This window comes from Alternaria incomplexa, assembly GCF_024043165.1.
Source record: "Alternaria incomplexa strain BMP 0042 chromosome Unknown scaffold_4, whole genome shotgun sequence".
Classification (NCBI taxonomy): Eukaryota; Fungi; Ascomycota; class Dothideomycetes; order Pleosporales; family Pleosporaceae; genus Alternaria; species Alternaria incomplexa.
In genome coordinates, this window is record NW_026249853.1 from 597,099 (window position 1) to 609,564 (window position 12,466).

A 12,466-nucleotide genomic window follows, 5' to 3' on the forward strand; every position below is an offset into this window, starting at 1 on the left:
GCACGCAATCACGCAATAACAGACAGTCGGCCCTGCTTGCATATAAGCTCTGGCATCATCACTATCCATCACCTAGGTCGAGGACACTCGCCATTTATAACTTATACCGGTGACTCATAGAGACTGCATCACTTTCCACACTCTTTCATATATCTCCAAGGTCAAGATGGGCAACACGTACCACCATCATAGCGAAGAAAAGAAGCCTTTGAAGTGGTTTGCTTCGCCTTTGGTCGAAGACCATGTCAAAGACGACGGCGAGAAGGAACATCAAAGCCCAGCCATAACCCGAGAGAATACACAGTCGGTCCTTGATAGCGAGTTTCACGATCCTAATGCCGAAGCTGGTCTTCAGCTCGAGGTCGAGGTGTGCACGCAGGAGCTACGTGACATGCCATCTTTCAAGCGCCATGCCGAAGCCACGAATCAAGAGCTGTTCTTCGATCTCTGTAAGCATTCAGACCTTTCTACAGTTTGAATGTTGCTTGCTAACGACGCCATCCTTCAGTTTTCGTCGCCAACTTGACCACCTTCACTTCGTTGAAGGAGATCAACGACAGTGCCTCCCTGCGCGCCTACGTCGGGTTCTTCGCCTTGCTCTGGCTCACCTGGTACTCTAACTCGCTCTATGACGTTCGCTTCACTGCCGATTGCATCTTCGAGCGAATTGCCAAAGCCCTCCACTTCGGTGTCATGGTCGGGTTCGCTGTCGTCGGTCCTGCCTGGGAGCCTGGAAAACCTACGAGCTCACTCCAGAAGTACCAAGTGCTTTCATTCATCCTTATGGTATCTCGTCTGGTACTCGCGGCCCAGTATAGCGTCACTTTGTTCTTCGTGCGCAAACACAAAAAGACTGTCCTGCCGTTATCGCTCGTTATCAGCTCGACGCTAATCGCGGCACTGATGTACGGAAGCATTACTGGTGCTCTACCCAAGGAGACGTGCAACCTGGAGTTAGGTGTCTGCAAGCAGTTCACGACTAAGGTACATTACGCATGGTACATTATCAGCGCCGCGGAAATCGTCATCACTGTTGGCATCTCGTGCTACTGGCGCGTCATCTCATTCAAGGGTACCCACATCGTGCAGCGCATGTCGCTACTTACCTTGATCATCTTGGGAGAGGGCATCATCGTTGTCTGCAAAGCAATATCGAAAATCGTCAAGAATGGATCTCAGTTCGATACTCAGCTAACTGGCCAGATCGTCTCTTCGGTGTTGATAATCTGTAAGCTACCAAGCATCGACCTGGCTTCTCGAGCATCCTGCTAACACCTTTCAGATCTTCTCTACATGCTATACTTCGATCGCATGCACGAAGAACACTTCGGTACGATCAAGCAGCAAGTCTGGGCTTCACTCCACTTCTTCCTCCACATCATGCTCGTCCTCGTCCTCCAGGGCGTCTCTTACCTCATCATGTGGGTTGTGGCCCTCATTCGAATGGACCGTGTCGATGAGAAGTTCCGCGAAATTGAAGGGCTCAGCTTGACTGGTGCCTATGCCAACGGCACATTCTTCGCCGACGCGCTCCGTCGCAAGATCGACGTCTACCTGTGGAACACGATCCCCAAGGGCGTCGACGCGAGTAAAGCACTAGAGACCTGGAACAGTACTCTGATCGTCCTGGCGCAGAGCTTCGATAATCACCAGCAGGACGAGCAGAATCTGACAGCTGTGGACATGATCACCAAAAGCTTGAACACCGCAGAAAGCATGGCGATCCAGACCTTATTCGATAGCTTGTCCATCTCGGTACCGAAGACTGCACCGAAGACGGTAGAAGAGCCTGAAAGAAAGTTCTTCGACAAGGCCGCGCTCCTCCAGAAGTACGAAACGCGCTTCGAGCTTGTATTCGACTACGTTTTCTTATCCGTAAGTTAAGTCCCGCTCCTTCTCTCTTAGTCTTTACTGACACAAACTAGGCTGGACTCGCACTTACTTTCATGGCCATCATTGCCTTTGTCTCCCTAACACCCGCGAAGCGCCATCTACGTCAATACGTGCGCCTCCTCACCATCGTTCTCATCGGTTTCGCTGTCTGTCTCATATGCCTCATCAACACGAGCAAGCCGAGCCAGAAGCATTACATGGAGAGCAACTGGATGTTGCCAACTATTTGTTTGCTCTTCTTCGTTTGCGTTTTGGTTAGCCATTTGAGGCGTCCAGCTCGGTGGAGAGGAATTGGAGGACACCACAAGTGGCACGGGGCTTAGTGGCTATTCTAGATGCCTTTATGATACACAAGATATCCGGAAGGACTGGGTGGAAGGAGATGTAATATGAACTGAGCTTGCAGATCTGAATTTCGAACGTTACTTGGGTTTTTACAAAGATTGGGTCTAGATCCACATACAACGAAGGTTTTGCAATTACATGGGGCTGCCTACAGCGGTTGCCGAAATATACATTATGCTTTTGAGATATTGATCTCCAACCAGTACTATGACACGAAAACATTGTCAACTCTATCGGGTCGAGCTTTCATTCACGCTCCTGCACGCCCATGAATCCCACCTTTGCCCCATTTCAAAGGTCGGCCTTACAGCCTTCTCGTTGACCTCATCATTTGGGTCTCGAATCCGCAGAATTTCGAATATTCTGCGCACAAGCGCAACAAGCCCTCGTCCTCGACATCTCTACAAGCGCCATCGCAGCCTCCTCCATCTTGCGCCTTTCGATGATCCCCTCGATACCGTCATCGATCAGATCAATTTGACGCAGTATATCTCGACCAACGGCGTCTTTGTTCTAATGTTACTTTAGCCAGGTTACTCGATGCCATATAGCGCCAGTATTCTCAACATGAGTTCGCGTCTCAAGCCAAATAGTGGTTCCGGGACAGTTGTTGATAAGCCACTTTGAACGGCTTGTAGTCGTGCTTTTCGCGCTCCCAGTACTTCGAGCCAGCCTGTTCTTTTCCTGATCTCGATCTCGCGACTAAGGCGCTGGGCCTTGGATATTGGCGGGGTTGGTGGTGACTGGATCCTACGAGTGCGCTTGGGTACCGCAAGATAAACTGGGGTGTTCGAGGGAGCGGAAGATTTTGTGTTGGAGTTGGCGTGGTAGTAGGGCAGTACTCGGTATTGGTATGCGGAGGAAAGCCAATGTTCATGAGACATCGTGATGGCGAGACTCAAATCTTGCATGCAACCCAGAATAAAAACGCCAGTAACAGCTTTACGATCGTTGTGGACACAGAGATCAGAATTTTATGTACATACAGGAAGGTGGTAGAGTCGCGACTTTCGTTTGCAGGCAGAGGAGTCCCTCCACGTAAGCCTTCCCTCTCACCGTGATTTCTCTCTCACCTGCAGCAAACTTGCGCTGTATCCATTCTGCCGCCTAAAATACGCGTCCCTTCGTCTGTTGCATCTTCGCCACATTGAAGTTCTTGATCAAGAAAACCCACACCAAACAGAGTCCCATGATCGCCGTACCCGCGATCAGCATCCTCTTCTGTGCAATACCATATGCTTCCTCAATCGCCAACCTCGTCGCACTACCCTTCGCATAGCTCAATTGCTCATCTAAGCTACCGTAGATGAGATCGAAGTTCTCCATGGCCTCAGCTGGCAGTAGATCCATGAGTGCCTGAGGGAAGGAATTTGTCCAGATCGCTCCGGAGATGGTGGATCCTACCGCGCCGCCTAGCCATCCAAAGATATTGAGAAGTGCAAGAACAGAGGCGACGTGTTGGTGGTCCGCGGCGGCCATGACGGCGATCTGCTCGCAAAGGATGATGATGGAACCGCCGATCGCGATGAAGACTTGGCACATGACTAGGTAGCCTACACTGGTGTTCGGGTGGCGGAAGTAGATCATGAGACCTTGACCGAGGATATAGATTGGTACGGCGATGAAAAGAAGCCAGCGGAAGTAGCCAGTCTTACTGATGACAAGACCGACTGACAAGAGTAATACACCGGAGAGGACGTCGAATGTGGAAGCGACGTAGCCTGCTTCTGCGATTGTGAGGTTTGTGACGACCTGCAAGAAGGAGGTGAAGTATGAGTTCCAAGCGTAGTACGAGATCTGGTATGTAAAAGAGAGGAGACAAGCGCCGAGAACGGAGCGGCTGGTCAAGAGATCGAAGGGCAGGAAGGGCTTTCCGGCTGTGAAGCGCTCGTGGAGACCGAACAGTATCAGAAGCACGAAGCCAATGACTAACATCGCGATGATGTATCCCGTAGACCATCCGTTGGGTGCTGAGTCGGCGAGAGTGAAGGGAAGGAGGAAGATGACGAGACCGGCGGCTAGTAGAAAGGCTCCCGGGACTACAGAGCTGTTAGCCTGCCTTCATCACAATTCTCAACAGTAGGAGACACTGACCATCAAATTCGCGGATATGGAAGACGACGCTCTGCAAAAGGCTCCTGCCACTCGCCTCTCTTTCGAGGACGCCGTTTCTTCTCGCCTTCCGCAGGTTGAGCTTCAGCAGCAAGAACAGTGGTGCGGCGACAAAGGGAAGGATGATAGCGAAACTGCCGAAACCCCAACGCCAGTTGATGTTGTTGTAGAAACCCTCCGCCGCCTTTGGACCAGCAAACGCTGTGATAATGTATGGTGAAGACGTGAATGCGAAAGCCAGACCTCGGTGTTTCAGACTACTCGAATCCGCTGTGATGACGTCCACACAGTAAGTCATACCACCGAATCCAATTGTGTAGAAGACTTGCGCAGCACAGTACGTCGCTAGATTTGTAGATGCAGCCATGATGATCAGACCGAGAGTAGCAAAGCACACCATCGTAGCGAAACCTTCGGCGCGACCCCAGAGATCGAGTAGCTTAGCGGTCGGGATGTATACGGCTGCAGCCATAGAGTTCGAGACGATGGTAATGACCGTGATAAGGGAGTGTTCTTCGAATCCGGATGTCACGTAGGGTGTGAGGTTCGAGGTAATGGATGACTGGAACGCGTTCGTGAGGTACAAGAGCCACATGCTTGGAGTTGTGTCAGCCTCATCATCGACATGTACTTGGAAGTTCGAGCGACGTACCATAAGAATGCGCATGCTAGAGATGTCTTGGTCCACGCCAAAGTCACAGCTTCGACTTCCCTAACACCCTCCTGCGCAGAGACAGAAGGCATGTTGGCTTCCTCAACCTTGCGAATCGCATCTTCTTCGTCGATATCGACAACGTCAATGCTCTTCTGCCTCGTAGGCTCGGTGCCAGGCTGAACAGCAGCGATAGAATCCATGGTTGTAGGCGTGTCTCAACGATCTGATGATTTGTCTGGACGAACTGAACGCATCGCAATCTTCCTACCGCGAAGGGTACCAAAGCTCAAATACATTGCCGCAACTCTGGGTCCTACACGGCAGCAGCAGCTAGGCATGATACTCATGTGGGCCGACACACCTAAGCCAAAGCTTCTTCCACTGGACGCCTTGAACTAGAGCTTGTCCCGGAGCTTGACCACGACGTCGCGACAGCAAAACTGAACGGCGAACACGAGATGTTGGGTAAGGCCTTAGCCATGATGGGTACGCATTGAAGGAGTACTAGCCTTTCGAAGCATGGTGTTGATAGGATAATCTTATCAGATGGGTCACTTCAGCGGGTCCAGACACGGCTTGAACCCCATCTGCGGCTCTTTTCCGGTGCTACGAGCTTTACATCCGCAAATAATCTGTTAGAGGCGACTTTGCGGCTGACGGCCACAGAAGAAAGTCGTGTTGTGGCTGGCGAAAATTTGCGCGTGGTTCGATGTTCGGGTGGAGAACATCCAATATGAGTTCGCTTGATCTTATCTTATCTTGATCTAGATCAGCTGCTAGGCGCGTGCGCGTCGCGTCCGACCTCGGCGCGCTTCATCACAGCTACTCACCATTGCACTTCATTCAATCTCATCATTTTCATCATGGTGTTGCTTGTGATACATTGGTCCTTTATGAAAACGCCCTTAAGGACTTATTAGCTACAATATTCTAGCAGCTAGTGAGTGGGCAAGACGGCTCTAATAATCGAAATGCCCTCCTCTTCCGCATCTGACCAGACTTGCGCGGCCTCAACAAAATCTCGCTGTCTCAACGCAACTGCGCGCAGTGCTGTATGATTCCCCTCACATTTACGAACTGTGAGAGCATCCACCCAAACCAAGGTACGGTAATCAGGGTCTTTGACCTCAATCGTTTCTAAGCCCAAGGGAAGCGCGTCGACCGTATCAACTCTATGACTCATTTGTACGCTGCATAGCGCTTCATTCGGGATGCGTAGCCGCTTCAATCTATCGAACTTGTAATCCCGCAGTGAAGTGGCAATGGACCGGGCCCGTGTCGATACGCTCTCATCTGTAAAGGGTACCTCTACATCGATAAACAACTCTTCAAGCGTTGGTGCTGCGTGTTTCAGAGCTTCGATGATACTATCCCAACCCAGGTCGTCTCTATCCTCAAAGTCAAGGTGAGAGTGCCGTTCAGGGTAGGAGAGAAATACTGATATCTCTCGAAGCGCTGGCAAACCCTGCAAAAGAGCGTGTAGATACTCGCTTCTTATGCACCTCCTGCCATCGAGCATTTGAATGGTCATCTCAAGATGTATAGAAGTGATGCTTGTAGAAATGACTGCGGGTACCGGGGCTGCGATGGGGTTTGCTCCCAAGTAAGTGTCCCATTTTAGTTCCAATGACGTTAGATTCGGCCCTCGAAAGAAATCAAAGTCCGTGATTTCTTCACAAGTCAGGTGTTGCAAACCAGCAAGACCACTAACGGCGTTGTCGCCAACCTGACTGCTTTGAGCACTGAACCAGTCCTGGACCGTTGTCTCAGTGATTCTTGGCGGTAGCTTACCATGCTCATCCGGGCCAAACGGCTCTTGGTAGGTTTGCATGTCGAGCGTTTTCAGGTTGGGTAGCAGACCGAGGATAAGGCCACCGAGTGACGGCTCGAAATAACATGCAGGCATCGTTTGTCCGTCGATCTTTCCGTCGATGGAAATCTCTCTCTCACCCTCAACTTGAGTGCAAAGCTTATAATCGAAGCCCACTAGGCGATCTATATCAGCTTTGAGGTCCTCCAGACCGTGCACGCATTGTTGATCTTGACATTCTGACTCGTCGTTGTGCAGTCGCTTCGTGACTGGAAGGACGAGATGATGCACGAAGTTCGCAAGTTTCGCGTTCTTGATCAATGCACGCAGGAATTGCATGACAGCACCATGATGATCCAATCCGATGGGAAGGATAGGCGCATGGTAAAGAACCTCCTCGGCGACGGGTCGCCATTTCTTTGCAACACGTGTGAAACCTGCTAGAGCAGTCTGGTCAGCTTTATCGGAGGTAATCCTGTGGAGTATGTTGAGTATCAGCTCATCCGGCAGGTCATCCAACTTAGCCATTCTGACGTGGTGCACTGCCCGCAGCAGGCTCGAGAGTGGTAAAGCGTGAGATTAGGATCAGTTCGACTGGGATTTCGTTAGACTTGTGTATGTAGTAGACATCTTGGTCGCCGTCTCTGTACACGGTCCATGCTTTGTTAGTCAACGTTGTGAACTTCTGCATTGATCTGGCGCTGACAGAAGGGGGCCACTGTGTTGGATTAGCCGATGTGATGACGTTGACTCCTATGGAAGAGATTAAAACAATGTTACGCCAGACATGAGGACATCTAAAGCTGAGTCAATACGGCCGCTTAGATTGACAAAGCCTACTCTACTTGAAGTCCTTCTCGCCCAACGAATCCTCCATCTTCTGTATCCTTTCCCAAGTTTCACTCCACTTCTCCCATTCGCCATCAGGAAGCTTACCCTTGAGGGGCAGCCTTCCGCCCTCCATTGTGCCAAAACCGGTGACCCTCTTGACTGCTTCTTTGATGCCTACAATCCCATACTTGCCGATGAACTCCTCCGCAGTACTAACGGTGTATTGCAGCTCCTTCATCTTCTTGAGGTTCTCATCGGTGATGGGTCTTGTCTCCGCCAGCTTCATCAACGAGCAAACGGTCTTGGGATATATGGCTGCGAGACCATCGATGACACCTGCGGCATCGAAGATGACGATGGGACCGAGTTGTTGGCCGAGGCCAGAGTAGACGCGGAATTTGTTGTGGTCGATCTTGGGGTCTAGGGAGACTTGGTTGTGCCATGAGACGACGGCGTGCGACATCTTGCAACCGACGATGTTGGGGTGTTGGGCGAGGATGCGGTAGGTTTCGGGGGTGACCATGACGCCGTTGGTTACACCGGGGTAGTTGTAGCTATCGTCTCGTTAGTACGATACAACAACTTCACGTGGTTGAGACTCACATAAGTACGGGCAACGGGCTCTTGTCCGCGACAACGGTATACCATTCTCTGATGCCTTCCTGGCTCGCCGCGGCTCCGAAGTAGCCCGGCGCAAGGACAAGTCCCCATTGCGCACCCGCTTGCTTGAAGTCTTGTAGCCACTCAAGCGTCTCATCCACGCTGTTGATTAATGTACCGGCCATGATCGGGTAGTGCTCGAAGCCCGCCTCGTGGAGCCCCTTTCTCACACCAGTGACAAGGTCGATGCGCTCCTGTCGCGACATGTGAATCGCTTCGCCTGTGGAGCCAAGCAGGACGAGGCCGCGCACGCCATTTTTGGCAAGAAACACAGAGTGCTCGACTTGAGTCTGCACGTCGACAGCGGGTTGCAGCGATTTGGATTCGGATTGGGGTTTGAAGAAGGTCGGGACGGGGACGAAGACGCCGGTTGGTGGTGATGATGTCATCCTTGTGGCTCGTGCGTAGAATCGCGTTCTTGTCGCTTGGTGATGCGTTTCTTCTTCTTCTTGGAGTCAAATGTTAAGCAGCAGCTATCACGCGCAGCGAGTACCGCGAGTTTTATTGCAAGTCTTGTTCAGCCGTTCCTCGGGTTGCTTTACTCCAGCTGCCGAAGCTATGCGCCCCGCGGTGGAGCCCTTCTGGCCCTTTTGACCCCGCGCCGCCGTTCGGCTTACCGCGAAGGGGACATGGCGGCGGCATTGTGCTCATTGGCCAATCTAGGAGTTATGTAGACCCAGATGGCAATGCCATGTTCCAAGTGAAGAACATGCTTGAGATTCTAACAGTAACTTGGCATCGACAACCCCGAACGTCAACAGAGATAGTAGAATACAAAAGCGAAGAGCGTAAGCCATGGGCAAAATAGCAACGATCGAATACTTTCGCGTTCCACCGCGTTGGCTGTTCGTCAAGATCACCGATGCAGATGGAAATTATGGTTGGGGTGAAGCATCACTAGAAGGCCATACACAAGCAGTCGAAGGATGCTTAGACGCTTGGGCTGAGCGTTACGTCGGCTTCGAAGCAGAGTGAGACAATTCCTAGTACACGAAGCGGTATCAATACTGACGACATAACAGTGACATCGAGCACATATGGCAAATGTGCTGGCGTACCAGCTTCTATCGTGGCGGGCCAGTCTTTATGAGCGCACTAGCTGGCATCGACATTGCTCTCTGGGACCTCAAGGCTCGGAAACTCAATGTGCCAATCTACCAACTGCTCGGAGGCAAATTACGCGACAAGCTCAGAGTGTATGCATGGATAGGCGGAGACCGACCAAATGACGTCAAAGAGCAAGCGTAAGTATCTCGAAGTAATGAGATTATAGCGCTACTAAACGTCTCATACAGTCTTGTCCGCAAAGCCCAAGGCTTCCACGCCGTAAAAATGAACGCAACAGAAGATATCGGCTGGCTCGACTCCCCATCAGTCCTCCAATCCGCCGTCGACCGTCTCAAAACAGTCAAAGACCTCGGAATGGACGCCGGCATGGACTTCCACGGGCGCATCCACAAGCCCATGGCCAAGCAACTCGCGCGAGCCCTAGAACCACACCACCCACTCTTCATCGAAGAACCCTTACTCTCCGAACACATCACGGGTATCACATCCTTGCACAACCAGACCTCCATACCCATAGCCCTAGGTGAGCGCCTCCATTCTCGCTGGGACGTCCGTCCCTTCCTCGAAGCCGGCTGCGTCGACATCCTCCAACCAGATATCTCGCACATAGGCGGTATATCAGAAATGCGCCGTATAGCTTCCGCCGCAGAAACCTACGACGTAGCCATCGCGCCGCACTGCCCTTTAGGTCCCATCGCCCTTGCCGCATGTGTTCAGGTAGATTGCACGCTACCTAATTTCGCGATCCAAGAAATGAGTTTGGGTATACATTATAATGCAGGCAGCCAGGATCTCACGTCTTACACAAAGAATCCTGAGGTGTGGGATGTGAAGGAGGGGTACATTGAGCTGATGAAGGGACCGGGGCTGGGGATTGAGGTTGATGAGGAGATGGTTAGACGCGAGAGTAGGGATGCGAAGGCTTGGGTTAGTCCGGGGTTTATTGGGCCGGGAGGGGAGGTTAGGGAGTGGTAGGGCGTTGAGTCTACATCGCATTGGCAGTGTGTGGATGCAGGCATCACGAAGAGGCCTGGAGGTTTGTAGCATACTTTTGCTTCATGAACAGAGACGTCATGGGTTGGCCTGGAGATATACGCATACGCCTGTATGAAGCTTGTAAAGCCCGCTGGCGACGTGAGTACCTCCCCGCTGTCCCATGTGTCTTACACCCACTCAAAAATCCGAGGTGAAGGCGAACACGATAGGTACATTTTCCACCTTCACTTCTCCACTTTTTTCCTATTGTCGTCTCCAGCAGTCACCTCGACTTGTCAATCCACCTCACAATAGAAAGATAGCTATTGTACCGTTCTTCCCAGCTTTGCAGCTCCCAGATGTCCAATATATAAAGAGCGATTTCCCCCGTCCCCTCTCTTCTTTCTCCAGCCCACACATTTCCAACACACACATACATACCATCACATATCTTTGCCAAAATGGCATTCCTCTTCTTCCTCGCCGTCTTTACTCTCCTGGGGTGGCTCGCTTGCGAGCATGATGACTTCTGGGCTTCTCCCCCTTCCTTTTCTTCTTCTTCGGTCCCTGTGGCTGGTCCGCATACCGCCCCATCTTCGCCTTCCTCTTCGCTGCCGCGCCGAGAGCGTCGAGCTCTTGCGCGTGCTCGGTCCCGGTCTCCTCCTCCGGTCCCTGAGTGGGCTCGCCCTGGCTCCCTCCTGTCGCCGCCCCGACAGCAGCAGCAACAACAGCAGCAATACTTGCCCGCTGAGGGCAAGTACGACACGTTCCTGGACGTGAGGTCCACCGAGGCCTCTGGCCAGATAGAAAGAGTTTGGGATCCGGTGTGTGGGTGGCGCTGGCGTGCGGTTCGTGGTGAGAGATTGGCTGCGAGTTTGGTTCCCCTTCCGAATTCGCCTCCCCCCTCGCCTTTCGTCGCTGCGGTTCCTCCTCCGGTCGTGGTTCCTGCTGCTCCTGTTCCCGCTCCGGTTCCTGTGGTTGTTTCGGCACCACCCGCCCCCATTGTCGCACCGCCGCCGCCTCAGCGCACAGTCGCTGAAATCCTGGCCGGCATCCCGTCGAAGCCCGAAGGGCTCGTACACGTCTTTCCGCTCCCGGTTCCAGCACCAGGACCACAGCTACAGCCTCTGTTTGGTGGGTTGTCGCTAGCGACACCTGCTAATCATGCTTCGGGCTCCCTGGGACTGGTGCTGCCCGGCTTCACATCCTCGGTTTCGGCTCCTCTTCCTCCTCCTCGACACCCCTCTCCCCCAGCGGAGGCTGACCATAAGCCTCCAGCTGACGACAATTCCGGATTTGTCGCGCTGCCACCTTCCCTCTCCCTTCCAGCTGGGGCTGACCATAAGCCCCAGGCTGATGACATTCCTGGACCTGTCGCGCCCGCTCCTCTCCCCTCCTCTTCTTTTGCCTTCGGGCCTGAATTTGGTGCTGCTGCTCCGTCCATCGGTGCTGGTTTCGGTGCTGGTCTTGCCGCGTCTGCTCCCGCTCCTTCCTTCGGTGGCGCCTTTGGTGCCGGTTTGGCCTTCGCGCCAACCCCGTCTTTCTCCTCTGGTCCCGCCTCCCGCCCCTCCTCGCGCCGTCGCAGTGGTGGCCGTGGCGGTAACGTCATCTACCAACTCCGCGAGGTCGCTGCCCCGGGCATCAAGGATGACGCCGACGACAAGGCCTCCCGTCGGGAGAGCCCTCTCGACGCCGGGCTCGACAGTATCCCGCTGGTGATGGGAGCCGACTTTGGGTATGTGAGCTCGACCGGTCTGGACAAGATCGCCGACTACATCTCCGGTTCTTCCCTCGCCTCTTTCGAGACGAATCTTCGTCGCAAAGAGAACGGACTTCGCTCGTTTGCTAACCTCCTGCGTTGGCAATGCAAATCTGGTCAGTCGCTGCCCCCTGGTGGGACAGTGGCTCTTGGTCAACTGCAGCGAGAACTGAACGCGGCGGTGTTTGGGCAGTTGGAGGAGTTGGTGAGGAAGCACCAAGCCTATTGGGTGAGGTTTCTGAAGCCGGCTCGCGCTCAGAATTGAGGCGGTGGGGTGCAGCTTTGTTTGCGAGCGCCGTTTTGGTTTGCTCTTTTTTTGTATGCTTGTTGTCGGCTGGTCCGCGATGGGTACTGCACT

General features: G+C 53.0%; 6 protein-coding genes across 6 annotated transcripts; 3 read left to right on the forward strand and 3 right to left on the reverse strand.

The window, feature by feature from the left end:
* Positions 1 to 166: 166 nt before the first annotated feature.
* J4E90_003396 (uncharacterized protein) lies at positions 167 to 2,216 on the forward strand (the record flags this gene model as incomplete). The annotated part of the gene is made up of 4 exons (XM_051432966.1): positions 167 to 449; positions 509 to 1,228; positions 1,283 to 1,875; positions 1,926 to 2,216. 4 exons carry the CDS (start codon positions 167 to 169, stop codon positions 2,214 to 2,216), a joined length of 1,887 nt encoding a protein of 628 aa, XP_051292864.1.
* Positions 2,217 to 3,345: 1,129 nt separating this feature from the next.
* On the reverse strand, positions 3,346 to 5,205 carry J4E90_003397 (uncharacterized protein; the record flags this gene model as incomplete). The annotated part of the gene is made up of 3 exons (XM_051432967.1): positions 3,346 to 4,277; positions 4,333 to 4,946; positions 5,003 to 5,205. 3 exons carry the CDS (start codon positions 5,203 to 5,205, stop codon positions 3,346 to 3,348), a joined length of 1,749 nt encoding a protein of 582 aa, XP_051292865.1.
* Positions 5,206 to 5,942: 737 nt separating this feature from the next.
* J4E90_003398 (uncharacterized protein) lies at positions 5,943 to 7,343 on the reverse strand (the record flags this gene model as incomplete). The annotated part of the gene is made up of 1 exon (XM_051432968.1): positions 5,943 to 7,343. One exon carries the CDS (start codon positions 7,341 to 7,343, stop codon positions 5,943 to 5,945), a length of 1,401 nt encoding a protein of 466 aa, XP_051292866.1.
* A 313-nt stretch (positions 7,344 to 7,656) lies between these two features.
* Positions 7,657 to 8,695, reverse strand: J4E90_003399 (uncharacterized protein; the record flags this gene model as incomplete). The annotated part of the gene is made up of 2 exons (XM_051432969.1): positions 7,657 to 8,200; positions 8,250 to 8,695. 2 exons carry the CDS (start codon positions 8,693 to 8,695, stop codon positions 7,657 to 7,659), a joined length of 990 nt encoding a protein of 329 aa, XP_051292867.1.
* Positions 8,696 to 9,101: 406 nt separating this feature from the next.
* J4E90_003400 (uncharacterized protein) lies at positions 9,102 to 10,349 on the forward strand (the record flags this gene model as incomplete). The annotated part of the gene is made up of 3 exons (XM_051432970.1): positions 9,102 to 9,277; positions 9,329 to 9,550; positions 9,602 to 10,349. The coding sequence occupies 3 exons, from the start codon at positions 9,102 to 9,104 to the stop codon at positions 10,347 to 10,349; spliced, it is 1,146 nt and encodes a 381-aa protein (XP_051292868.1).
* A 461-nt stretch (positions 10,350 to 10,810) lies between these two features.
* Positions 10,811 to 12,373, forward strand: J4E90_003401 (uncharacterized protein; the record flags this gene model as incomplete). The annotated part of the gene is made up of 1 exon (XM_051432971.1): positions 10,811 to 12,373. The coding sequence occupies one exon, from the start codon at positions 10,811 to 10,813 to the stop codon at positions 12,371 to 12,373; it is 1,563 nt and encodes a 520-aa protein (XP_051292869.1).
* Between the last annotated feature and the right edge of the window lie 93 nt (positions 12,374 to 12,466).